General features: G+C 43.0%; 1 protein-coding gene across 3 annotated transcripts; it reads left to right on the forward strand.

Moving 5' to 3' along the window:
- Positions 1-2,422: 2,422 nt before the first annotated feature.
- C1QTNF3 (C1q and TNF related 3) lies at positions 2,423-27,529 on the forward strand. 3 transcript variants are annotated; one of them, XM_047862068.1, is made up of 6 exons: positions 2,423-2,803; positions 9,171-9,282; positions 11,283-11,437; positions 16,648-16,777; positions 22,038-22,137; positions 25,611-27,529. In XM_047862068.1, exons 1-6 carry the CDS (start codon positions 2,501-2,503, stop codon positions 25,768-25,770), a joined length of 960 nt encoding a protein of 319 aa, XP_047718024.1. In that variant the 5' UTR covers positions 2,423-2,500; the 3' UTR covers positions 25,771-27,529. The 3 variants fall into 3 exon arrangements, with proteins under 3 accessions (XP_047718024.1, XP_047718033.1, XP_047718042.1); XM_047862077.1 differs by having other exon boundaries at positions 2,423-2,764; XM_047862086.1 differs by having other exon boundaries at positions 2,423-2,584.
- Positions 27,530-27,552: the final 23 nt, after the last annotated feature.

Raw genomic sequence — 27,552 nt, forward strand, 5'->3', positions numbered from 1 at the left:
GGAGGTTAGGACTCCAACATCTCTTTGGGTGATATATAATTCCACTCATAGCCCTCTGACCTGATTCTTGTGTGTGAGCCTTCTGGCTGTGATGAACCTGGCCTTCTCTCTGCAGCCAGCCTGTCACTGGTCTTCTGCTTTGCTGTAGGAAAGCCGGAGGATAGATGGATACATCTCCTAATGACCTCTTTCCAATTGTGTAACGTCAGGCAAGTCACTTTACCTCTCTGAGCACCCCCCCCACCCCCGTTTCCTCATCTAAAAGATGGCAATAATAGGTTTGCTAAGAAAAGTCAGTGACCTAAAGCAAACAAGTATTTGGCTGGCACGCGGTAAATGCTCAACAAATTATAGATGTTATTTATTCCTGTTGAGTCAAGGAGAGGATGGGTCAGTGATTCCCTAACCCTGGCTGCATAGTAGAATCATCTCGGGGAACTTTTTCAAAACTGTTGGTGCCCTGGCCCCACTACAGAGTCTGACTCCATTGGTCTGGGATAGGATCCAGGCACTGATATCTTTAGAAGCTTCCTGGTTTAACAGGCAGCTGGGAGTGAGAACCACTAGAATAGTTGAAAGCATTGAAAACACCAACGGAAAGCCTCAATGCAGTTGAAAGTCAGAAGACGTTGGCTTGTAGCAACTTCGCTAGGTGGTCCAGGTGGTGGGAGCTGCCAAGGACAGCTCTCAGAAAACTTGGGAGTTAGGTGACCTGGATCGCAGAGCCATTTCTTGCTTCATGGTCTTCCTGTAAAATCGTTTCCAGGCCTCTCCGATGAGGGAGCATCCCCACTGAGACACTCCCCTGGGCCTTTTCCTCACAGTGACATTCCATCCGCCTGCTTGACCACAAGACCCAGGTGTTAACTTCCCCGGTCTGCAGCTCCGGGTCTGGTAAAGACATCCTCCGTCAGAGTTAATGCCAGATTACAGGGTTGATGTGCTATCCTCCCTAGGGAGACTTACGTAGGCGTGCTCATCACAGATCTCAAAGAATTCTCCAGTGAGGAGATATCGGACTGGTAGACCTACGGGATGGGGATGGCAAAGCCTCTCATACTCCACTAGGTGGGAACTGCTCGCTTTGAATAAGCATGACTCACAAGGGCCCCACACTCGTGAACTGGAGAGCTTCTATTCTACAGAAAAATTCTCTCACTTCCCACACTGTGCCCAGGACCAGATTCCTCCTAAGTATAGATGTGGGCTCTAGGGACAGCTGTCCCAAAGAAGTGATACAACCAGCCTCAATGGCTTTTGTTTTTCAGGTCCCTTTGCTGAGTAAGGAAGGCAGCTGTGGGTGGCTCTCCTGCCTCTCTTCTCTCTCCAGCTGCTCGATGTCACTTCATCATCAGGCCTGGCTTGTCCAAGGCTTGGCTTTCTTACAGTGCCACACTTGTCCCCTTAGCATCGGACACTTGCCTCTCATGGTCCCTTTAAGTCCCAGGGTCTCTGCAATTCTCGTGAGGGAGGCGGAGTGACTTTTTGTTATGTGAGGGAATCAGTAATACTAAATGAAATGGTATGTAAATAGAAGCAATTTTAATGACAAAGCTACATAAATTCCCTTAATTTATGATCATAAAAGTCAGGACTATCCATTTGCTCTTTGGCCAAATTAATAAAAGTGTAGCAAATAAAATGATAATTCTCTCCATTCCAATCTATTTGAGGTAGTGTTTGCTTTGGCACTTTCCATTTCTTCGCTTTTAATCAAGAATATGTCAGAAAGATGAGTAACCTGAGCCAGTCTTCTTTTAATACAAAACAGGATGTTGTATCTTCATCTGGCAATAACTGACTTTAATTTAACCTCGGCTTTTGGAAACACAAGGGAAAAGGAAATATAACCTGGGACTGGGAAATGCTTTTGCTAAATCCAGACGCTCTGAACCTGAAGCCAGCTCAGTGTTCTGCAGTCACCCAACTGCCTTCTGCTGCTGGTGTCTGAAAGGAGAAATGAGTTCCTTTAAGTGGAGCACAGTGGGGAAGCAGTCACTGTACAAGGAGAGTGCCAGAGCCCTCTTGATTGCCCTGAACCAGCCCCATGCCCCCTGCCATTTCTGACAGAATTGATCCAGTTAAGCCCGCATTTCCTGGCAAGCCTGAGGACAGGTTTTTCCAAAAGGCATCTCTGACCGCGAAGACGCACGTCTAATCACAAAAGCAAAGCTCTGGACACACGTTCTCTGTTTCCAGCTGGTCGTGTGTGTTTTCTTCACACGTTAACAAAAATGTGCCAAGGTGTGGCACTTATGAACCCCACCAACCGGGAGCTGTGCACACAAATCCGCCGGCCTGTGGGGTGGGAAAGGATGAATGGGGGCTGTCCTGCCTGGGGAGGAGGGCTGCTTCCCCTCTGGCATGCCTGCAGCCTTATTTATTACACACCGAAGTATAAAAGCGCCCAGCCGCCTGCAGCTCTCATCTCCAGCCCTGGCATCTGCCCGAGGAGCCTCGCCCGTCTTCTCCGGGAGGCTCTGGGGCTCTGTTGACAATCATGCGCGGGAGGCAGCTCGTCTGTTGGCACCTGCTGGCTTTGCTTTTCCTCCCGTTTTGCCTCTGTCAAGATGAATACATGGAGGTGAGCGGAAGAGCTAAGAAAGTGGTGGCGAGAATAGTGCAAAGCCACCAGCAGACTGGCCGTAGCGGCTCCCGGAGGGAGAAAGTGAGAGAGCGGAGCCATCCTAATACTGGGACTGTGGATAATAACACTTCTGCAGACCTAAAATCCCTGAGACCGGATGAGCTACCGCACCCTGAGGTAGATGACCTAGCCCAGATCACCCCATTCTGGGGCCAGGTACTCGGAATTCTCTTCTAAGGGGTTACTGTGAAAGCTTAATGAGTTTGGCTGTTGTTCTTGTTTCAGCTAGGATTCTTAGGATCAGTGCTTTCTAGAAGTTTGCTAGACTGCTTGTGGGTGTCTTTCTGGGTTGCACTGGGGGACCAGGGGGACTGTGGTCTCTGTTAGAAAATCAGCAGAGGACGTGCGGAGACAGAGTGTCCCCCAGGAGAAAGGAGAACGGAGCGGCGGGCTCCCTGCTGTGCTGTGACTTAGTTTCTTTCCTGCTCTCTTAGTGTGCAAAGTAGTGCTGACCTATGCAGATAGATGGATCTTTTGCAGATCCTAAGAGAGTTGGATTTTCTTAATCCTTCCCAGCAGGGAGAGGCTGCCCTTTGAGTTTTCCACTTTGATGTGTTAGTTGACTGTGACATTTCATGCCAGGCCTGTTTATTTGATTTATGGCAGTCTGGGTTGCTAAGCCTCTCTGTTCAGCCTGTGAACCAAAGAGTTAGAACAAAAAAGACTACATGTGTCCAAAAAAGTCAAACTTCATTGTGTGATTTAATGCCTGATAATCACAAAGAACTTGATTTATTTCCCTGGGTGTAAACTTGGCATCCAAGGAAACATCTTTAACTCTTTTGGGGGTAGTGCAGGAGTGAGGTAAGGTTTCAGTGTAGTGAATTGTCAATTGGTGAAACTCCATTTAATTAAAACATTAAGAACTGGACAAAATGGATATTGACTTACCTTCTCCACATCTAGTATGTTGAAATCAGATGAGGGGGACAATAAGAGTTACTTCAAATGATAGGAACTTTGAACAAAGAGGTTTTACAACAACAATTGACTGTGTCTTTGCATTAAATAGTCCCTGAAAAGGTTCATGCAGTTGAAATCTAAACCCGTCCTATCACAGACTGAAAAGTCTGGGTTGAGGCTGGAGATATGATCAGCCTGAAATTCCACACATGATCAGCTATAGATCTGGGGCTAACTTGGGACTTCTTCTTCTTCTTCTTTTTTTTTTTTTTTAAATCAGGGTTGAACTTTTTTTTTTAACGTTTATTTATTATTTTTGACAGAGAGAATGTGTGAGCAGGGGAGGGGCAGAGAGAGAGGGAGACACAGAATCCCAAGCAGGCTCCAGGCTCCAAACTGTCTACACAGAGCCCAATATGGGGCTCGAACTCACAAACTGTGAGATCAAGACCCGAGCCCAAGTCAGACGCTCAACTGAGCCACCCAGGTGCCCCTAACTTGGGACTTCTAACTCAACAGCACAATGCAGAATCCCAGACTGTTCCATGAGGCTGTGTCAAGAAAAAATTGTTTCTGTAAGGAGTCACAAAAGAAATAACTTCCAGGGGCGCCTGGGTGGCGCAGTCGGTTAAGCGTCCGACTTCAGCCAGGTCACGATCTCGCGGTCCGGGAGTTCGAGCCCCGCGTCAGGCTCTGGGCTGATGGCTCGGAGCCTGGAGCCTGTTTCCGACTCTGTGTCTCCCTCTCTCTCTCTGCCCCTCCCCCGTTCATGCTCTCTCTCTGTCCCCCCCCCCCAAAAAAAAAAGAAAAGAAATAACTTCCAAATACAATCTTATTTTCAAAGGCCACTTTTAGAGATTGTCCTTTCATTTGACGATCCTTTTTCTTTTTTTTTCTTTTTTTTTTCTTTTTTTTTTCAACGTTTATTTATTTTTGGGACAGAGAGAGACAGAGCATGAACGGGGGAGGGGCAGAGAGAGAGGGAGACACAGAATCGGAAACAGGCTCCAGGCTCTGAGCCATCAGCCCAGAGCCTGACGCGGGGCTCGAACTCACAGACCGCGAGATCGTGACCTGGCCGAAGTCGGATGTCCAACCGACTGCGCCACCCAGGCGCCCCTCCTTTTTCTTTTTTTAAGTAACCTACATCCAATGTGGGGCTCGAACTCACAACCCCAAGATCAAGAGTCACACACTCTACTTATTGAGCCACCCAGGCCCTGCCCCATCTGACAATCTTTTGGCCAGGGGATGACTAATGCTACTTTGTATTTCCTTTGTGGTGAAGATATTTTCATTTTTGTCCAAGCCTTGACCTGGCCTTTCCATTTCAGAGGATGGGATATTTGCTGGGCCCTTCCTGGCCTTCGCTGTGTGAGCCCCCAGATGCAGCAGAAGGCAGATGTAGGCTATCGTTTGTTGTTATTTCTTGGCAACCAACACCCAGAAGACCACTGGAATCCAAACTACATTTCTACTTTGCCCTACCTTCTGGTGGGAGGCAGCCAGCACGCTGGAGTCACATGCAAGAGGATAAAAAGTCACTTTCTGGTTGTTTTTTTTTTGAAGTCAGAGGGGCTTTTGAACCCTCCTGGGCTCCAGACGTATTTTCAAAACCAACCAACCAACCAACAGACACACAGACAGACAGACAGACAACCTAATAGGAGATACTGAGGAGATTTAGACTCACTGATATTCTGGAGATCTTCGATAATGACGTGCCTGCCAATGGGTATGGAGACTCACACTGCATTTCAGGTTTTACTGTGTTCCCCTTCTTCCCTATGTCCCCCACCTCTTTTCTTTTTTCTTTTTCTTCATTCATTCTCCCACCAATGATTTCCTGGGCCCCTACTATGCGCCAAGCTTTACGATGGGAATAAATATGTCCAAGCCTATGTCCAGACAGTTCTGCAGGGCTCTCTGAGGAATAAATGAACAGATAATTGAATACCATATGATGAACAAAATCTCTGCAAATAAGGCATTTGGGGAGAAAGTGTCAGAGTGATGGTGGCCGCTGAGTTGGATCTCAAAGGTGAGACAAAAGGATGGTTATCCATACAAGAAATACAATTTAAAAATATGTGAGACAGCAAAGCCTGGGAGGAATGAGTGTGGCTGGAGCTCCTGAGCTGTGGGTGGAAAGCGGGATGATCTTAGTGCCAGCCCGGAAGATTCTGTTAGCCGGTTAAGGAGCTCAGACCTTAGTTTGCCATCGAAAGTTGTGTTTGTTCACAGCAGGGCAGTGAGGTGATCTGGTGTGTGTTCTAGAAAGAGGACTCTGGCCATGGGCTTTGTGGTGGGTAGAGTGTGCAGAGATCAGGGGAGAGTAGACTTGGTCTTTCTTTTCCTGGCAGTTTCTTCTCTGCAGTTCTTAGTCAGTCACCTTTATCAATCTCCCCTCCTTCTCATGGATGCTTTCTCCCCTTCTTTCCACCTCCCTCCTCCTTTCTCTTCCCTCTTTCTTCCAGTAAAGAAGGAGCTGTGGGCTTTCTTTCTGAGAAGTCACTCACTAAGAGCAGAGCTCAAATCTGAGTAGCTGCCCCATCACCTTCATCTATAAAACGTACAGAACTTGTCTTAGAGACACCTACTTCCTCCCATGGTGCTCAGTTTTGTGTCTTTGGCTTTCCAGTTGGACCTGACTAGGAGAGATGGTAAGAGAGAGATATGTAGTGACTCCCCAGTATGTAATTCTCCCTTACCTAGGTGATAATCTCTGAGTGAACACATCCCATCCAGCTTGGTCGAAGAGTCCCTCAAAGGCTCACAAGCACTATTCCATTGGATTGAATTTTGAAAGACCAGGCCAGAGGAACATGTTGTGAAGGACTCTCAGGAGATGCCCAGCTAGTAGAAACCAGAAGACCCTCCCTGTTGGGGTGGCAGCTCTCTGCTCTCAAGGCACTCCCAAGTAGCTTGGGCACACACCCCAGTCGTAGTGAGCTCTGATACTGAGCAGTCCTAACTCCTGGAGCTAACTTCTCACACCCAGACACTCAACTTTAAGAATAAAATCTTTCTGGAGCACCTGGGTGGCTCAGTCGGTTTAGCATCCGACTTCAGTTCAGGTCATGATTTCACAGTTCATGGGTTCAAGCCCCGTGTTGGGCTCTGTGCCAAAAACAGCTCAGAGCCTGGAGCCTGCTTCGGATTCTGTGTCTCTCTCTCTCTCTCTGCCCCTTCCCTTTCCCACTCCCACTGTGTCTCTCTCTCTCTCTCTCTCAAAAATAAATAAACATTTACAAAAATTAATTAAAAAAAAGAATAAAATCTTTCTAAGCCATTATTGGAGGGTTTGGAAAAGACCTTAGTATCTTTGCTTGCTCTTAGAGCTGGAAAGAAACTTCATGACCATGTTACCCAGTGCCCTAATTTAGCAGACAAGAAAAACGATGCCTGGCGGGAGGGGGGTGGGAGGGCGGGCAGTGACATCACTAATGCCACACAGAACTGAGATGGGAGTTCTGGTTCCAGTACAGCCATCTTCCTAAGATTCCTAACATCTCAGTGACTCAATTCTGTTCTTTAATGGGTCCATGTCAGGATTTTCCCTCCTTTCCCCTCCCTTCTTCTTCCCCAAAGCCCATTATTGGCAGAGCCTTGGATCTCTTGGAACTTAAAAAGCTGTATTTCACATTAGCAAAATCATACCAGGAAATTATGGAATACTTACTTCTCACATTGCATCCTTGGATTGGAAGGGGGGGCGGTGCTGTGGTGTCTGGATTTCCAAGCGTCTGAACTTGCCCATCTCAGACCACCTCCTTTAGCTGATTTTTGTTTCCTTCACCAGTTTTACAAAAGGTTTTTACAGACTCCCATATCTGGCCAGTGTGGAGTCTGGGGGGCAGAAGACGAGACAGGCGTTAGTTTCAAATTGTGGTCCCTGATCACTTGAGACTGGAGCTCTGAGCTGTTGCAAGAGAATGCTTGGGCTGGCTGTTTTGCATTTTCCCTGAATGACTTGGTGGAAGGCTTTAGGAAAAAGGAATGAGGGAGTGAGGAAAGAGTCCAAGACCATTTTTGATTTAAAAAAAAAAAAGAAAAAGAAAGAAAAGAAAAAAAGCAAAGTCAAATGTGCAGCAATGCAAAGCCTTGACTCACTTTTCTGCTTGGATTTCTAGTGATAGAGAAAACGTGAATTTTAAAACCTGTCTTTCCCCCACCCCCCTCTTTTTCTCCCTCTCTTCTAATGAATCCTTTAGAAACAATGTGCTGTTTTCAAAAGACCATTGACTCATTTCAAAAGACCTAGACTCATGTCTAGGAAAGTTTCCACGACTATTCTGCATGATATAATTAAAAAACAAGTTACCAATTTAATGACACACTAAATCTCATAAGCAAATCTAACTCTCCCGCTAGAGCTATAGCTACTTTACCTTAAGCATAGAGTTTAGAGATTTTTCTTTAAATTTTTTTTTTTTTTACATTTATTTATTTTTGAGAGACAGAGAGAGACAGCGTGAGCAGAGGAGGGGCAGAGAGAGAGGGAGACACAGAATCAGCAGCAGGCTCCAGGCTCCCAGCTGTCAGCACAGAGCCCGATGCGGGGCTCGAGCCCACAAACTGGGAGATCATGACCTGAGCCGAAGTCGGACGCTTAACCGACTGAGCCACCCAGGCGCCCCTAGAGATTTTTCTTTAAATAAATAAGCAAGTCCACTCAGTGTCGTATTTGAATACATTGGGTGCCCATTAAGTACTCATTGAATATTGGCTTGAACGATGTGAAAATCATTTAAAATTTTGAAGTGAAATATGAAACAGAACATGAGGTTAAATACTTATTATCTTTTTTTTTTTTTTTTTTTTCTTTTTGAGAGAGAGAGAGAGCACTAGCAGGGGAGGGTAGAGAAAAGGGAACAGAGGATCCAAATGCTGATAGCAGCAAGCTGATGCTGGGCTTGAACTCAGCAAACATGAGATCAGACCTGAGCCTAAGTCAGATGCTTAACCAACTGAGCCACCCAGGTGCCCCTTAGTTGAACACCTATTCAGAGGGAGTTAAAGTTGTTTCAAGATGTAGATAATGAATACAAATTTACTGGACTAATGAACGCTTTGTTTCCTTAATTTCCTAAGGCAATTTAAGTGTGTGGTGGCTGAAAAGGTAGCATTACAATTCAAAATTTCTAAGAACCCTTACCCCAGTATCATGAATATAGAAAGTCTTAATAACCATCTTTGAAGTTGATAATATAATTCTTATCATTTGAGAGTCATCTACTCAAACAAGCTACATGCGAGGGTGCTGGCAGCGGGGAAAGAGAGGGGTGCCTTCACATCCATTCTGAAGGGGTCTCCTCTTTTGCTGTCACCGGTAGCCTCAGGACAGTCTTCCCAGAAATCCTGCCCCACCCCCTGCCAACACCACACTTCTTCCAGAAAGCATGCCTTTCTTTTGACCCGCTGGCTTCCTTGTCCTTTGAGTCATCAGCTCCCTTTAGCTACCCTGCCATTCGAGTTCCCATGCCACACCATCTTTTCTGATGTTGTTGTAGGGTGTTTGGAGTTTAACTTACCCAAGGGCTGAGACCAGAGGAAATTCACAAATCCTAATTACTCCCAAGTGCCATTCTCTGAAACTTTTCTCTGTATCTTTTTAAAGTCTCCACAAACCGGAGGACTGCCCCCAGACTGCAGCAAATGTTGCCATGGAGAGTACAGTTTCCGAGGCTACCAAGGACCCCCTGGACCGCCCGGACCCCCTGGCATTCCAGGTAAGGATGAGAAAGACGAGGCACTGTTGCCAGTCTAATTGCGCACTGTGCCAAAATAGGAGTCAAGGTGAATCTAAGTAATTTGGGTTCACTTGCGTGTGGTCCGAACAGCGTGCGTGGAAATCCAAAAGAGAGTTTGGGAGAGCCCTGGATTTATTAAGCCAATTAGGTGGAACAACATACTATCAAATCCATAGAATTTATTTTTTATCCCGCTTGCAGAATCCCAAAGGTGTGAAGAGCTCTGGGGCACCAGATTCATCGGGAGCGGGGGTTCTTCACCAGCATGGAGTACAGAACTATGCGATCTTATTTGGACATACTCTTGTTTCAGTGTTTCTGCCACAACGTGCTTCATGCAACCATGCGCTAACTTTCAGGGAACTTCCGAAGTGAAGGTGCGGAGGAGAGGCGCGCCTGTCGGTCTGGTTAGAGCCATCTCCACAGTACCATTCGCTGAGCCACGCATCCTTCTATCTGATTCTATGTCCAGCTAAGTTTTTCTTCCCTGAGCCTCAGAATCTGTCCATGTTTAGTTCTTTGTTGACTTTCATGCCTCTCTTGGGCTCATGGGAACATTTTGGGCTCTGGTACCACATAGTGGCATGGGAAATGCTGTTGGGCTCCATTCAGCCATCCTACTCTACTGAGTGTGCCCCAGGCACAGAGCTTCTGAGAAATGGCTAGTATCTGGGGTCAGCCAAGGAAAGGGTAGCCTAGATTCTCTAGGTTCCCAGATCCATCTGAGGATTATTTTCCTCTTCCCCTACCCCTTCCTGGGCTAGGACTTTTTCTCAGTGTTTGACAGAAGTCCGCTTGCTCTCCTCTAACTTACCCTCATTGATATTAACATTTATCAAATGAGGTTTAATTTTTTTATGTACTTTTGAGTGGCTTCTCTTATAAAACCAAATCTAAAATGAGAAAACATTCTGTTAGACTTTAAACTATGATTACTGTCTTGGAATCTATGTCATGGGATGTCAATGGTAGCAGCCAGTAGGTGCAGTAATTGTGGATAGAGAATATTCAGACTCCTCTAAAGTATTCTGAGGGCTAAACTCTTCCGAGCTTACAGAACAGGCTGGCCTTGGCCAAATATTTCCCAATCAGAATGGCTTTGTTAGTCCATTGACTTGTAAACACGGCAAAAGTTTGTTTATCTGGAAGGATTGCAAGCCTGGCATAATAACTGACCAAAGGTAGCATGGAAAATAATCAGCAAAAGGGTGTAAAATTTAACAAGTATAAAATAAAGGAAGACTAGTAGGAATTGTCTCTTAGTGGCAAAGAGTTGAAATCATTATCCAAGTCTTGCTTTCAAAATTATTGTTAAAATTTTTAGCAATGATTTTACATTCCCTCAGTTGTAAAAGTGGTATGTGTCCTTTGTAGAAAAATGCAAAGAGACAAAAAAAGATACATGGCGTGATACAAAAGCCAGTCATGTTCCATCCATTCAGGAAAAAAAAAACGTGAAATATTTTTATGTAATAGATAAATATTATTTATACCTAACATCATTCTATCTCTATTGATTCATAACCTTTTAATCTTAAAGTGTCTGAATATTATTAAATATTATTAAATATTTTTCTTTAGCATTCTTTTTCTGTGACTATATAGCCTTATTTATTGGATGTATTTTTTTTTATTTAGCTCTTCCAGTATTGGTGGACACTTAAGTGGTTTCTGATCTTTGCTATTATAAATGATACTTTGATAATCAGTCCTCATAAATTCTTCATCCAATTCCTGCTTTATGAGAAAAACAGGCTCTGGAGACTTGATACCTAAGAAGGCTGTCTTCAGTGTCCCATGTGGAAGAAATCCGATTTGATGATGACCCCTTGGCTGTGTTTAGGATTGCTTTCAAATGGTCTTCTTTTACAATTGAGATTGAACCTTTATGAAGAAAGGGTCTGCATTTGTATAAAAATAGAAGGTGGGTGTGAGTGATGGAGGCTTTCTCTTGTGATGATGTCTGCTTGTAATTTCAGGAAACCATGGGAACAATGGCAATAATGGAGCCACTGGCCATGAAGGGGCCAAAGGTGAGAAAGGAGACAAAGGTGACCTGGGGCCACGAGGGGAACGGGGGCAGCATGGCCCCAAAGGAGAGAAGGGCTACCCAGGGATTCCCCCGGAACTGCAGGTAAATCTCCTTGCGCACATCTCTGTGTGACTTTCAAACTGCCCTGACCCTTCCAGTGCAGAAGTCAGAAGGCCTGAGTACTTCTTCAAGCCCTCAACCAATGGCCAATGGCCAGTATGCCTCTGGCTTTACTCAACGCCTCCTATCCCTCCCCGCCCCTGCCCCCCTCAGGCAGCCTGTGTTGTTCAAAGAGCATTTTGAGGGGCGCCTGGGTGGCGCAGTCGGTTAAGCGTCCGACTTCAGCCAGGTCACGATCTCGCGGTCCGTGAGTTCGAGCCCCGCGTCAGGCTCTGGGCCGATGGCTCGGAGCCTGGAGCCTGTTTCCGATTCTGTGTCTCCCTCTCTCTCTGCCCCTCCCCCGTTCATGCTCTGTCTCTCTCTGTCCCCCCAAAAATAAATAAACGTCAAAGAGCATTTTGAAATCATTCTTAGGAAGGCATTTAAGGTTGAAATTCAACAACCTTCATGGACCAAATCCATGGGCAGCCCTGAGTATCAACTAATCTCCCATTTTCCAAATCAGAAGATGTGTTAAATAAAAAAGGTTTTTTGGCAACTCAAATATACAAATCTTTAGATGTATAAATAGAATGGTCAAATGTCTACTTACAATATCTTATTTATTAGTTTTGTTACATTTATCAATTCAAATCACATATATGGATACTAATATGTAAGTATTCTCTATCAACTCAAGACCTTGTGGCACAGTTTTTATTTAAACTTTTCAATCTTCTTTATCAGTAGAGACATTTTATTTTTAAGTGATCCACCCTAGATTTAGATTAGACTTGATGATATTCATTTCAGTTTAAAGTGTTTGAATCTATTTATGAGGCTATAACTGGATAATTTATCCTAAGCTTAAGTGCTCATTTGTCTATTTATTTCTCTTTTAAGTGATGTTCAAAATTCTAGTTGCCAATAACATCTAAAATTTGCAAATGTAAGATTATGTCACCAAGAAAATAACTAAATCTTGGGTATTTATTTATTTTCTGGCTGATATTTTTTAAATCAATTTTTCCAAGGGATTCCTATCAACATTGAAAACAGTTTTTACTAAAGTTGTTTTTGGCTGATATGAAATATGACTGCGGTTAAAATAAAATACAGGTCTTCCTCAACTTATGATGGGGTTACTACGAGAAGTAAAGGAGATGATTCATTTTCAGAAATACCAAATAAAAACTATGCTGTCTAATTAACAGCAGATTTACAACCTATTGGAAATATGTACGACCCTCCCCCACCCCCAACAATGGAGTTCCAAACCCTTAGACACTTCACTTCCCTCTCCTTTTCACGGGTTTATTTTCATGGGCTTTGCCATAAACGCTAAAGAATAAAGGGAGGAGGGACTGAAAGTTCCTGCATCACCTCAGGGAATATAGTTTGTTCCAATCAGACTACTCCTTGCCCTACATGGGCATAGGTGACGTCCAGGGGAGGGTGTAACCTCTGTAGTGCTCAGCCAATGAGGAACCAGGGAAGGGACTTGCACGCTAGGAGATAAATTGCCTGCTGTAACTGCCCCAAGTGTGCCTGCCTATCTATCAGACACCTGCTCTTGCAAGAACATTGAATAAAGCTTAGCTTCACTGTGCTCTGAGTCTCCACATCCCTCCTTTGATTGAGTCAACGGGCTTAGTTCTAACAGTTATGTCAGATAAACCCATTTTAAGTTGAAACATGGTAAGTCAAAAGTGCATTTAATCGGTGCCTGGGTGACTCAGTCAGTTAAGGGTCTGACTCTTGATCTCAGCTCAGGTCTTGATCTCAGGTCTTGATCTCAGGGTTGTGAATTCAAGTCCCATGTTGGACTCTGCTTTTAAAAAATGCACTTAATATACCTAACCTACCAAAAATCATAGCTTAGCTTAGCGTACCTTAAACATGCTTAGAACACTTCCATTAGCCTATATTTGGGCAAAATCATGTAACACAAAGCCTATTTTGTAATAAAGTGTTGACTATCTCATATAATTTATTGGATACTCTACTACAAGTAAAAAAAAAAAAAACAAAACAGAACGGTGTGTGGGTACAGAATGGCTGTAAGTGTATCATTGGTTGTTGATCCCCTGTCCAGCACCACAAGAGAGGATCTGCCATGTGTTCATAGCCCAGGGAAAAAATCTAAAATCAAAATCTGAAGTATGGTTTCCACTGAATGTGTGTTGCTAGTGCACCATCCACAGGGTGCCCGGGTGGCTCAGTCAGTTAAGGCTCTGACTTTGGCTCAGGTCATGATCTCGAGGTTTGTGAGTTCGAGACCTGCGTGGGGCTCTGTGCTGATAGCTCAGAGCCTGGAGTCTGCTTCGGATTCTGTGTCTCCCTCTCTCTCTCTGTCCCTTTCCTGCTCACACTCTGTCTCTCTCTCTCTCTAACATAAATAAACATTTTTAAAAAAAGATGAAAAATTGTGCAGTGGACCCATCAAAGGTAGGGGCCTGTGTGTCATTGAGAGAACATACCATAGCATGAGAGACTTTTAAAGAACCAGAATATAGAGACTTTAATCTGAAAGATCAATTGGGGGGAAAACTTTGCCTTTTGTTCGGGCATATCTGGTAGTTGTTTGACCGCAGATAAATTCCATCAACTTTCTGGGCTTCGTGTTTTTTAAGTTGTAACCCGAGAGGTCTTTTGTGTTTCTCTAACTGCTTTGGGGGTTTTGTCACTTGTAAATGAATGCTGTTTATTGATTTTAGCAACCTGGGATCAATGTGCTGGCAGAAATTTACAAAGAAGCCACATGCCATTTGGCCAGGTAAAGGGTGTCCAATAAGATGGATGATTAACATTCCCAAAGATAGAAATTCTAACTCCAAACCCGTGATGGTTACACAATGGCCAGGGAGCCCTGACGTAGCCAGTTTGATGGAGCCTATCTTAGGCAATTATAAAACTACTCCATCAACTATTTCACCCTAAAACTACAATGTATCATGGTGCCTGGGTGGCTCAGGCCATGATCTCACAGCTTGTGGATTTGAGCCCCGCGTCGGGCTCTGCGTTGACAGCTCAGAGCCTGGAGCCTGCTTCAGATTCTGTGTCTCCCTCTCTCTCTCTACCCTTCCCCCACTCACCCTCTGTCTCTGTGTGTGTCAAAAATAAATAATCGTTGGGGCGCCTGGGTGGCGCAGTCGGTTAAGCGTCCGACTTCAGCCAGGTCACGATCTCGCGGTCTGGGAGTTCGAGCCCCGCGTCGGGCTCTGGGCTGTTGGCTCAGAGCCTGGAGCCTGTTTCCGATTCTGTGTCTCCCTCTCTCTCTGCCCCTCCCCCGTTCATGCTCTGTCTCTCTCTGTCCCAAAAATAAATAAACGTTGAAAAAAAAATTAAAAACAATTTAAAAAATAATAATAATAAATAAATAAATAATCGTTAAAAAAATAAATAAATAACTGTAATGTACTAATTGGGAGAAATACCTTCACATGTTTTAAAGGAGGACTTATAGAGGAGGGTCGATTGGCCTCAGGCAGCATGGAAAGAAGGGTGACTTCCAGGCCCCTTCATTCTTATTTCCAAATCCCTCCTCTGGTGTCACCCCTACCTCCCCCTTCCTCTGTGTCCAGGGCCCTCATGCTGTCTTTTCCGACTGTTCAGATCCTTTCCGTGTTCATTCTCCCAGGCCTGCTTTCAGAGCAGACCCCTGAGTCTTTCAGAACTTCAAATTATTCACTCTCTCTCTTCTCTCACCCCCTCCCTTAAACCTCCCATTTTATGAAGACAGGTGGTCCCAGCAAGTTAAAGAATGTGTTGATCTAACTCACACTCAGTTAAAATGACTCCTTTGGATGGGGGATTGGCAATAGGTTTGTTGTTGTTGTTGTTGTTGTTTTTAATGTCTATTTATTTTTGAGAGAGAGAGGCAGACAGAGGATCCAAAGTGGGCTCTGCACTGACAGCAGAGAGCCCGATGTGGGGTTTGAACTCACAAACCACAAGACATCGTGACTTGAGCCACAGTTGGTTGCTTAACTGAGCCACCCAGGCACCGCTGGCATTGATTTTCAAATGTGACTGGCCAGTAATGGTGCAATTCCAGGGTGGGGTGTTTTCTTACATCACCAAATATTTGTCCTACATCAACGGGGTGTCCTACAGTGTAACTCAGTTCTGACACTACCTGCTTGGAGACAGCATCAAAGTCCAAGGTTAAAGCTCAGCCCAGCAAGACTCACCGCCCCCGCCCCCGCCCCCAGCCCCCACTTCAGATGCTACTCGCAAATTCAGGTTGTCATCTCTGCTTCTGACAGTCTGGCTACGGAGAAGAGGTTCCAACAACCCCTTCCTTAGGATCAGTTCATTTGCTAGCATGAACTCAGAGAAACATTCTACTTACTCAGTCACTGCTTTTTATAATTCAGGAACAGCCAGATGAAAGAGATGCTTCGGGCCAGGTTTGGGGAGTTTCCATGTCCTCTCAGAGACCGAGGGCCGCTCTCCTGCCCCTTCACGTGTTCGCCAACGTGGAAGCTCTCTGAACCCCTTCCTTTTAAGTTTTATGGAGTCTTCATTGCACTGGCATGTTTGATTAAATCGCAGGCCCCTAGTGATTGAACTCAACCTCCAGCCCCTCTGCGCTTCCTGGATGAGAGGTGGGGCCCAAAGTTTCTAATCACGTGGGGGGCTTCACTGGCAAACAGCCCCCATCTTTAGGTTGCCTAGGGGCTTTGCCAAAGTCACCTCATTAACATCACAAAAGACCACCTGATTTCTCTTAACACTTAAAATTCGGATGGTTTCAGGAACTCTATGCCAGAAGCCAGGACAAAGAAAAAAAATGTGTATTTATTATAAATCATAATATCACAGGTATTTTGGGGAAAAAAATAACATAGGTGAGCAAAATTAAAAGGTTATCTGGAAGCAGGCCTTCTCAGATCCTTTAACATGCTCATGTGCATTTAATAACTATAAGTAGATTTCATCCAAATTTTCCCGGTATTAGGATTTTAATATTTCAAAAAGCCTTTAGAAGTTCAATACTCCTTGAAACACATGGTAAGAACTGTTGATATATAATATCATTTTAATGGCTGCATAGCATAAAAATGTTAGAAATTACTGTGATTTATTTAATTCTTTCTCTGTTTATTTCCAATCTAGCTAGTACAGAGAATGTTGAGATAAACTTATGTTTGTAAAAACCTCATTCCTTTAAGGTAAACTTCCTATTAACTGCCCAACTCTTTCCTTAGATTGCATTCATGGCTTCTCTGGCAACTCACTTCAGCAATCAGAACAGCGGGATTATCTTCAGCAGCGTTGAGACCAACATTGGAAACTTCTTTGACGTCATGACTGGTAGATTCGGGGCCCCAGTATCAGGTGAGATGTAAAAATAAATGAATGACTGAGTTAATTAATCTAGCAATCTGGTTGGAAGGAAAGAAGGAAGGAAGGGAAGGCGAAGGGAAAGAAAAGGGTGAAGGGAGAGGAAACAAAGAAAGGAAGACACTTAGAGAGTTGAGAATTCTTTGATTCTGGTGAAAACAATCTGCCCATATATGGATTTCTGTTGGATTTCACAGTAAATGAATTAGAATTCAAAAAGACGAGGATGCTTTACAAAAAAACGATAACCATGGTTACTAAGGTTTTTTAACTCTTATTTGAACTGAAGCAAATAATCCCTAAGAGGGCATTTAAAAGTCCTAAGATCATAATTCTCACAGTTTAATGTGCCATAACAGTATCCTCCCATGCCACTGTCCTGAAGAGGGCCTGATCCTTTAAATAATTTTTACTTAAATTTTTAAAATTTCTTGAGCACTTCTGTATTTGTTTCCTATTGCTGCTCTAATGAATTACCATAAAATGAGTGGCTTAAAATGACACAAAATTATTCACTTGTAACTCTGGAGGCCCGAAGTCCAGAATCGGTCTGACTGGGCTGATGTTAAGATGGAGGCAATGCTGCTTCCTTTGCTAGCTGGCCTCTTCCAAGCCCGAGAGGCTGTCAGCGTGCCCTCTCTGTGAGCCACATGGCTTCCCTCTCCCTTCTACTGTCAACATCCCCTCCTCTCAGATGCTGACCTCCTGGGCTCTCAAGGACAGCGTGATTACCTTGGGCCCACCTGGGTAATTGGATAGTCTCCCCATCTCAGGATCCTGAATTTAATCACACCTGCAAAGTCCATGTTGCCATATAAGGTACCATTCACAGCTCCTGGGGACTTTAGGACAAGGGTCTATTCGGAAGCCAACATTCAGCCCCTATAACTTCCTTACTTTTGGGCACCACAAGCTGATCATTCTGGGCTTTTCCTACTGTCCTTTCAATACATGGATGTAAGCCTTCTTTTTGCCCTGAAAAGTTCCTTTGAATTATATTTTTAAATATAGATATAAATACTATTTTTTCTTATCGTTGCACTCAAGTGGGGTAGCATCAGGAACAGTCTGACTTGTGTTAGGAATCAGGCAATACGTGGGCATAGTGCCTATGGGATATTTTTAAAGCATAATAAGACCAATTAAAAGGTAACTCCATTTTTATTGTCATCATAGTCCAGCAATTCTAAACAATGTCTATGATAAAATACTCCTCCCCTTTGGGGTTGACCACTCACCAGCAGCCTCCCAACCCCGTCCCCCTGCATCTTAGTAGACCTACCACTGGTTAACTTCGTAAGGACTCTAATTATAGTCTGTTGGTTTTATTTTTAATTTTTCTTAGTCTGTCTTCTGTATCTTTTATATTCTCTAACCTCTTGCTGCTCTTTAGTTCCATTTCATGTTGTTTGCTTTTCTGTCACTATTCTTTTTTTTTTAAATTTTTTTTTCAACGTTTTTATTTATTTTTGGGACAGAGAGAGAGACAGAGCATGAACGGGGGAGGGGCAGAGAGAGAGGGAGACACAGAATTGGAAACAGGCTCCAGGCTCTGAGCCATCAGCCCAGAGCCCGACCCAGGGCTCGAACTCCCGGACCGCGAGATCGTGACCTGGCTGAAGTCGGACGCTTAACCGACTGCGCCACCCAGGCGCCCCACTATTCTTTTTTTTTAATGTTTGTTTATTTATTTTTGAGAGAGAGAGAGAGAATGGGAATCCCAAGCTGACTCTGCACTGTCAGCACAGAGTCCAGTTTGGTGCTCAAACTCATTAACTGTGAGACTGTGACCTGAGCCAAAACCAAGAGTCTAAAACTTACCTAACTGAGCCACACAGACACTCCTCTATCACTATTCTGCATGTCTTTAATTAGATAATCTAAGGATGGATTTTCCTTTTTGCTTCTTCCAATTTCTTCTGCCCTGTTTCTGTGATACTTTCTTTACATTTTCTGTTTTACATTAACCCTTAGTCCCATTTTGTAGTTCCTTCTCTTGTCTGGATATTTCTGCCATGAGTTCTTACATTCTGTTCATATTCTTTCATAGAGGGATTTGCTTCATTAACATATTTTAAACTCATGTTGGAGTATTTAGTTACATTTCCCATCCACTACATGACAACATTTCTTCTTGGTGAGTATTCTTCCACTCTTGGTAGCTTTTGCTCTTCTTTTCTACTTTCTAAAATTAGCTGATGGTTGGATGAGTTGGATTTTCCTAGACCAGTACATGCAGTAGTTGCTCAGGAAGGGGGAGGGACCCCAGCATACTTCCAGGCTTGGTAACCCAATGGTCCCCTCTCCTGGCACCAAGGGATTCACTCTGTTCTTTTCAGGATAGAACTTCTGTGTGTTTTCTCTGTGTGGCCACATTTCCTCTTCCTCCCCTGACAGCCCTGGATCTTCGAAGACTTCTGAAACCAGCCTTGCACTTCTGGTCCTCTTGCCTTTAGGAGCCTTATTTTTGCTGATGGATTCTGAAATCTGCCACTTCAGGACCACTTCCCGCACGTTTTGTACTTTATCTAGCAACCCCACCCCTACCCCCCACCAAACATAACTCCGGCTTCATCTCGGCCCTGCTCATAAGAGCTTCTTTTCAGCACTTGTACTTCAGAGTGACCCTTCTCCATCAGGGAAGGTACTTTTTCTGGAACTGAGGTCTGCTGCTGCTTGGCCCTCCTCAGAACTCCCTGCCAAGCCCCCATGTTGCCTCCATGTGACTCTGCCTGTTGTCTGTTGCATTCGACAGACTTACAAGTATCTAAGTTTATGGATTTTTTTTCAGCCTCCTAGTTTTACGGAAGATGGATTCTTTCTGGTGTTTGTTTTCAGTTCTCCTTATTTCTCTATGTGGTATCCAGAAAGGAAAAGAAGAAAATTCTGATAAATGCAATGGCCGTTAAATTTGATGCAAGTGTTTTAATGCCTTTCTTTTTCTACCCAGTTAAACTCAGAAACAGACATAAAAACGATAGAAGCAATCTTTCATCACACTTCCATCAGTTTTAAACCTTCTTATATGATTTTCTGCTCTGAAGGTTTATAAATTTCCTATAACTATTTTGTTAAACACTCTCTGTGCTGCAATTCCCATAATCACCTAGATATGCTCAAAGGTTCCACTGCTCTCAAGGGCTTTATAATTGAAGCTCAAAGATTTAGTAGTTTTTTCGGAACTCTCTGGGGCTGGGCATAATTCTAATGGTAACAACCATCATTGGTCTTTCACTTTAAAACTCATCCAATAGATTACAAAATGACCATTTTATACTTTTCAGCTTTGGGAGGGACGAGACAGAGAAGGCTGATTTTTGCAATTACAGTAATGCAAAGACCTAAAAACTGTACTGTAAGTGTATTGCCTCACATCTTCAGTATCTTCCCCTGCAGAAGGAAGCCATATGTGGATATAATATGTATTCACTTTTATATTTCCACCTCTAGGCGTTTCATTTATTCCCCATCTAATTTCTTAGTCTGCTCTTTCTAAAATGCTTCTGCAATCGATTTTGTATAGTAGTCATTATTTTTTCAGGAAAACTAATATTGTTTCCTGTCATTTTGGTTCCAGCTTTATCTTCTTGAGGCATTAGAAATTGTCACAGCTGTGCGTGTGTGTGTATCTAATAAGAAGTTTTGTAAAATATAAAAACCTAAACACACATAAACTACTTTGTTTGAGTCCTCTAATTCTAATCTGACTTTCCTTTTCATCTGTGAACCAATCTCTAGGCATGTGAATGGATAGGACTGAGTTTTACACCAGTTCCTTTATTTTGAGTATATTGAATATGTGAGCCTGGTGCTAAATGAAGCATAATCACACTTTTTCACTTGGTTCAACTTGAGTCAAAAGCAGGTGGTTCAACATGGTGTCCTTACAGCTTCTATCTGACTTAATTGCACCTTTGGTAAGGAACATAGAACTGTGTAGTACTATTTTTTTAAAAAAGATGTTTCTGGGGTTTTCCCTTACAAGGCTTGCTGCTATGGTCTGATTGTGCCCCTCCAAAATTCATTCGCATTGAAAACCTTGGGCATTGAAGGTTGGCATTCAACTTGGGCATTGAAAACCTATTGCACAACTTATTGGTGTTAGGAGGTAGGGTCTTTGGGAGGTGATTACCTCACAATGGTAGAATTGTCATGAATGGGATGAGGGCCCTTATGAAAGAGGCCCCACAGAGTCCGCTAACCCCTTCTGCCATGTGAGGATACAATCAGGAGTCTGTAGCCTGGAAGAAGACCCTCATCTGACCATGCTGGCACCCTGGTCCCTGACTTGCAGCCTCTAGAACTGTGAGAAATAAATTGCTGTTGTTGTAAGCTCCTTAGTCCGTGACACTTTGTTATAGCAGCACACGTGGGCCAAGACAAGGTCATCAGTTTAAAAATGTAGCATGGAAATCCATAAGAGCCTGATGATGTGTATTCATCATCTTTCCAAATGCACTCTCAAATCCCACATCATTTGGAGTTAGGAAGATTTTCCTTTTTGCTCATCTCTCTGCTTTTGGATTCTCTTAAATCTTTCAGTGAAGGTATTTTCTACACTGGCATGTAGGGTGTATCAGGCCATATTAAGTTCCTTTCTGTTAGGTGGCCTAGAATCTTACAAGAAAACTCACATCTCTTCAAATATGTTCGGCCTTTACAAATGAGAAGGATCCGTATTTTTAGCAGCAAGGTCATGCTGCTGAGTAATGAATAACACGATAAGTTACAAAAACTATTTCTTCAGAACTATTAGTATTATCTGTGCTATAATACTTATCTTTGGCTAACATCTCTGTGATGGGTCTACTCATCCATTGTAATGCTACACTTGGCTCATTTTGTTAGGCTACAGAGGTCATGCGTTCATCCATGCAGGGCTATATGCCTTGTCTATATGAGTCCTGTGGCAGGTGCTAATGATAGTTGATCTATACCTAGGAATAGCATATACTTCACTGTAAGCACGCTATTGGGAAGAGGAGGGAGTGAGATACAGCCCAAATTACTCCATCCTTTAAAGACTTTGTAGTCTTATTAAGGACACACAGTGCACACACTGGGAAGGTCTCAAAACGTTTAAAGTACCGTGAAGATGAGAACAGACAAAGGAACACTCATACAAATAAAGGCCAAGAAGAACCTACATGCCATATAGAATATAAACAAAAAATGTGAAGTCATGTGGCATATGTCTCGGTCCTCAATGTACAAGACATTAATATAAATGTGGATAAATACCTGCCTTTTTCAGGTGTGTATTTCTTCACCTTCAGCATGATGAAGCACGAGGATGTTGAAGAAGTATATGTGTACCTCATGCACAATGGCAATACAGTCTTCAGCATGTACAGGTGGGTGGTCATCTCTATCACAGTCTCATCCATGCCACCACTGCTTGCTCAAAGGCTGGCAAGTGCCAGGGAGTGTATAGGAATCAACAGAGCCTGACATGAGCCTTGTGACTACTGAGAGTTCCTATATACCAATATATGGCCCAATTATAATTACTATTTGGGAAGAAATAAATCTTATAAACCTGAGAATAAGCAGGTTGATAAGAGGCCTTGAGCTAATTACTAACAATATTCCCCATAACTAATCATTTGTATTCTTTTCTTAACTCATAATTTCTTTTCTTCTTTCTCAGCCCTTTCCTCTGTTTTCCCATCCTCCCACCCCTTTTGCCAGAGTTTAGCCCTATTGATGGTCTTCTCCACCATCTTCCTTAGCTGGCAGAGTAGGCCCCTCTCTTTTGGCTGTGCTGCCACTCTGATATTTATCCTAGAGTTCCTTGTAAAAAATTACTTTTTTTAAAAAAAGTTTATTTATTGATTTTGAGAAAGAGATTGTGTGTGCACACAGGTGGGTAGGGGTCAAGAGAAAGAGGGAGGGAGAGAATCTCAAACAGGCTCCACACTGTCAGTGCGGAGCCTGTTGTGTGGCTCAATTTCAGGAACTGTGAAATCATGACCTGAGCTGAAATCAAGAGTCCAATACCTAACCGACTGAACCACCCAGGCATCCCTAAAAAAAGTACTATTTTTAACATTTATTCATTTTTGAGAGACAGAGTGTCAATAGGGGAGGAGCAGAGAGAGTGGGAGGCACAGAATCTGAAGCAGGCTCCAGGCTCTGAGCTGTCAGCACAGAGCCCAATACGGGGCTCAAACCCATGAACCGGGAGATCGTGACCTGAGCCAAAGTCAGTTGCTTGACCAACTGAGCCACCCGGGCATCCCTAAAAAAATTACTTTTAAAAAGAAATATTACAACTTGTTCTGATATAAGCTTAGTGTGGGGGAAAGAGGCAGAGAACCAACATCTTTCCCATAACTAAGTGGGTGGTGAGTTATCTATCAAAAACACTGTGGTTACTATCTAACCTCTGTCATTTTTGAAAACTTGGGAGGAATGCCATTTCTTCAGGAGCCTGGCCTCTGGTGCAAAGATGTCTTTGAAAAACCAAAAGAGAGAAAGATGAGTAGGTGAAATTACTGCAAAATAGAGACCCAGAATATGGTAGCTCACACAATGCAGAGCTCTGTGTGGCTTGACCAGATCTAGGATGGGGAAGGACAAGGCAGACAAGGTACAGGAGGGATTTCGTGGCGGTTGGGAGGGAGGTGCTCCATCTGGGTTTTCAGGGACACAGAGTGGTGAGAGCAGTTCGCCTGTAAAACTGACTTTCAAATTCTCGTTGGTCATGGTCATTGCCACAGTCAGAAGGAGAAAAGAGCAACAGGCTTGTGAAAATTTTTACGCATCATATATTCTATTCAGAGAACAGAGACACATACTTCCCCATCCCTAACTCCCCCCAACCAATGCAAGGATGGCAAGGAAACATAGAACTCCTCCTCTGGAAGCAGGGAGATGGAGTCTGGTGAACAGCTAGGCTCCTCTGCCCCTCTGGCAGAGAATTCAATAGAATTCTTCCTACATTTAGAATATATATCTTCCCACCTCCATCCCCAAGGAAGACAGCCTAAACTGTAGTTCATGCAACCAGCTCCAAGCCCTGAGTCTTAGGAATGAACAATTCTTTTCATCACATCAGTCTCTTGGCTATTTTTTTTTTTAATGTTTATTTATTTTCAGAGAGACAGAGAGTGCAGGTGCATGGGCTCGAGAGCTTGTGCTCATGGGAGAATGGCAGAGAGAGTGGGAGAGAGAGAATCCCAAGCAGGCTCCACACTAGCAAGGAACCCCATGCAGGGCTTGATCTCTCACCCTGAGATCCTGACATAAGCCAAGATCAAGAGTTTGACACTTAAACAACCGAGCTACTCAGACGTCCCTTGGCTGTTTTCTCTTCGGTCCCTGATTCTGTCCTCTGGGAGGATCTTCCTTATTTATTTGTCTCCATGGCTACATCTAAAAGATGAATAGATTTTCCCTGGGGTCTTTCACAGCCCAATTCCTGCCGGTGCAAATTTGAGGGCTAAGAGTATTTAGTCAAACACCCCAAGCCCTTTGTAAGCCAGGTTTGAGTAATATCATTTCCTCAGACACTTAGTAGCCTTTTGTGCCATTTGCTGCCAGTCAGTTACATGTGTTGGTAAACAACACCCAACATTCTTTTCTTGACAGATAGTTTTTCCGTCTGTTATTTCCTTGACTCCTTATCTTCATGCCTTTCTGTCTTGACTAGTGGTGGCTACCACAAGGCCTTCTAAAACAATAGATTTGGGTAGAAAGGCAATATATTTTTTTTAATTTTTTAATGTTTATTTTTGAGGGAGAGAGAGACAGAGCGTGAGCAGGGGAAGGGCAAAGAGAGAAGGAGACACAGAATCCGAAACAGTCTCCAGGCCCTGAGTTGCCAGCACAGGGCCTGATGTGGGGCTCGAACCCACAAACTGTAGATGAAGACCCCAGCTGAAGTCAGAGGATTAACCAACTGAGCCACCCAGGCGCCCCGAAAGGCAATATTTTTAATCCATCAGGTTATGTCACAGGCTGTGTCTATCATATTAAATGAGAGATCTTAATAGGACAACATCAATTTTACCTCTGCTCTTTCTGGTATAAAAGCACTTGGCTTTTCCAGCCCTGTTAGGCCTCAACTTTCTAGACTCACCCTTTCTACTTCCTGTGCTTCAAGCATGTCAGTTCTCATCTTTTGTAGAAACATCTCACTAAAAGCAGCAAAGAGAATTTTAGCTTTTCCAGTCACTTCCTTTCTTAGTGTATAGGCTTGATAGACATAAGGTCTGTCTTCCATGTTATCAGATGTTTTCCTAAATGTTTTGCCACAGCACAACATGGATCTACAGTTTTCAAGCCCACAATATTTGTTTCCTCAGTGCTCTCTGCCTGATCATGAGCAAACACAACATATTTTAGTTTATATTTTAGTTTAATTTAGTTTATAACAGAATGCTCCTTCAGTACCAATAAGTTAGGGTAGACTAAGCTGCTGCAACATTAACCCAATGGCTTAAACATAATAGAAATCCCTTTTCTTCTCATTGAACAGTCCAGAGTGGTTGTTCCTGGTCAGGGCAAGTGAGAAAGAGTTTGCCTCTACCTAGTCTTCAAGAACTCAGGCTACAATACTTTGCTTCCAAGGTCATTCTGGTCATTGTCATTAGCATTCCACACAGTCATAATGAGGAAGAGGCAAGGAGAGGTGTTTGTGAGAATTGTATCGGCCAATCCTTTTAGTGGTACATGCCATTTCTGTTCACATGCCATTTAGAGAGCTTAGTCACAGGACTTCAAATGCATGAGAGTCTGGGAGAGAAGGGGAGGACATATTTTGGTAAAGAGGTGGCTATCTACTGCAAAGACTAAGTAGCTGGTGCCTTTTTTTTCCTTACAGCTATGAAACAAAGGGGAAATCGGACACATCCAGCAACCATGCAGTACTGAAGCTGGCCAAAGGGGATGAGGTTTGGCTGAGAATGGGCAATGGCGCTCTTCATGGGGACCATCAGCGCTTCTCTACCTTTGCAGGCTTCCTGCTCTTTGAAACCAAATAAATATATGAATAGACCAGCTCTACTTTTGGGAAGACTTATGGCTAAGCTGGTATTGGTATGAGCTGAAGGACATTAGAGTTGAGGGTTCTACTCAGGAGCTCAGAAGAAGAATCCACAAAATTGTCTTCCCAAGTGACCTTGACTAATATACTCAGCACCTTTACTCTTCCCTAGGCACCTAAAAAAAATTCCCTTCTTGATATAGGTTGGAAATAATTTTCCTCATCAAAGAACTCATTTGCAAAGAATTTGGCTACTCCGTTTTTAATTTAATAGCAACTTTCGGGAATTCCTGAGGTTTGAGGCTCATCATTCTTTATAACGTTTCAAGGAATAGGGTGCAGTGATTATGATGGAGCCAGCAGGAGCAAGGGCACTTGCCAGGACCAAGTTACCAGAAACATTTGTAAAGCCTAGACTGGGAAGTAACACTTTGATCCAGTGGGTCAATTTTTATGAATGAAGTATAGATATTTTTAGTAACTCTAGATAGCTTTAGATAGGAAAAGTATTCATAATGCCCATAAATAATGGACTCCTCCTTTTTTATAAGGATACTGCTGTAATTAAATCTGGATTTGTAATGGCTTGTATTTTTGGATATAAAATTTTCTCATGATCCAAAATTGAGTTTATCAGGTCTGACTTATTATATTGACTTTTTTTCCATTGAGTTTCTTAGATTAAAATAGATCTTTGTTGGTTCTGGCCTGCAGAACCAGTTGAGGTGAGCTTAGATCCACATATACAGATACATGTGAAGTTCTCTCTCAATTTAGAAATTACCCCAATAAACTTTACACACACTGACATGTCATTTCAAGGAAATGTAAACTCAGTTATATACAGTCAAACTAATGGATGCAAAATACAAGGGCATTCCATTTAGAAGACATAAAATAAAATCTCTTAACCTTTTCAAAAATAAAAAATGATATGACTTCTTTGATTACCATATTTAAGCAACATTTATAAAGCAGCTGTGCTCCTTGACTTTTGCCTATCCCTCCCCAAAAGGGATAAGTTCAGAAGATAGTACCCCAAACTGGTTTCGTTTAAGCAAAGAAAGTATCATTGGAATATGTGTTTACCCTGAGGTCAAATTACATTTAAAAGGCACTAGAGAGATGCCTTTCTGACAAATATCACTTAATGAATTCCCTTGGAAGCAATTAGCCCTTGACTAATTTTCTGTAACAATTTTAATTTCCACAAAAGCTTTTAAACTGTGGGTTTAATTGTATTGATTACCCCCTACAGCTGGAAGCAGAGAGAATTAAGTAAGGCTGCCCTATTAACTAACTTAGTGGTCTCCTTGCTCCGTTCTTTGACCCTTTCTTTTGATCTATAAATATTTTAAAACTTTTTTCCTGACCAATACAAGCAATGCTATTTTAAAGTGACTGGATATTAGCCAAAATGTGCTTGACTGGTTGATAATGTCTTCGTGATTTTGTGTGTATGTTCCCTGCCATCCCTAGAGCTGTGGGTGTTGAGGTTTACTATTTCTAAACATCATAAATATTTTGTAAAAGTGTATTGCCAATAGATATTTGAATTTTGCATGTTGCCCAAAGAGATTTCATTTCTAAAGAACACATACCATTAACAAACTGCCTTAGAAGAAGACATTGGCTTAGCTTTAGATACAACTAAGGCAAGAAAAATGTAAAAGCATTGTGTGGAAACAAACATACTTTTGTTAAATGTACTGTTTTATAAGGTCCTTAATAAAGTTGAATAGCCATTTGATTGTAAATCATCATGGTTTGTTAACACAAA

The sequence above is a fragment of the Prionailurus viverrinus genome, chromosome A1, assembly GCF_022837055.1.
Source record: "Prionailurus viverrinus isolate Anna chromosome A1, UM_Priviv_1.0, whole genome shotgun sequence".
Taxonomy (NCBI): domain Eukaryota; kingdom Metazoa; phylum Chordata; class Mammalia; order Carnivora; family Felidae; genus Prionailurus; species Prionailurus viverrinus.

Bases quoted from the DNA above. Each gene is read 5' to 3' on its own strand.
- C1QTNF3 (XM_047862068.1), top strand. From the start codon at position 2,501: ATGCGCGGGAGGCAGCTCGTCTGTTGGCACCTGCTGGCTTTGCTTTTC. The intron at 9,283-11,282 runs GTAAGGATGAGA...TTGTAATTTCAG, and splicing joins CGGACCCCCTGGCATTCCAG to GAAACCATGGGAACAATGGC. The intron at 16,778-22,037 runs GTGAGATGTAAA...TGCCTTTTTCAG, and splicing joins ATTCGGGGCCCCAGTATCAG to GTGTGTATTTCTTCACCTTC.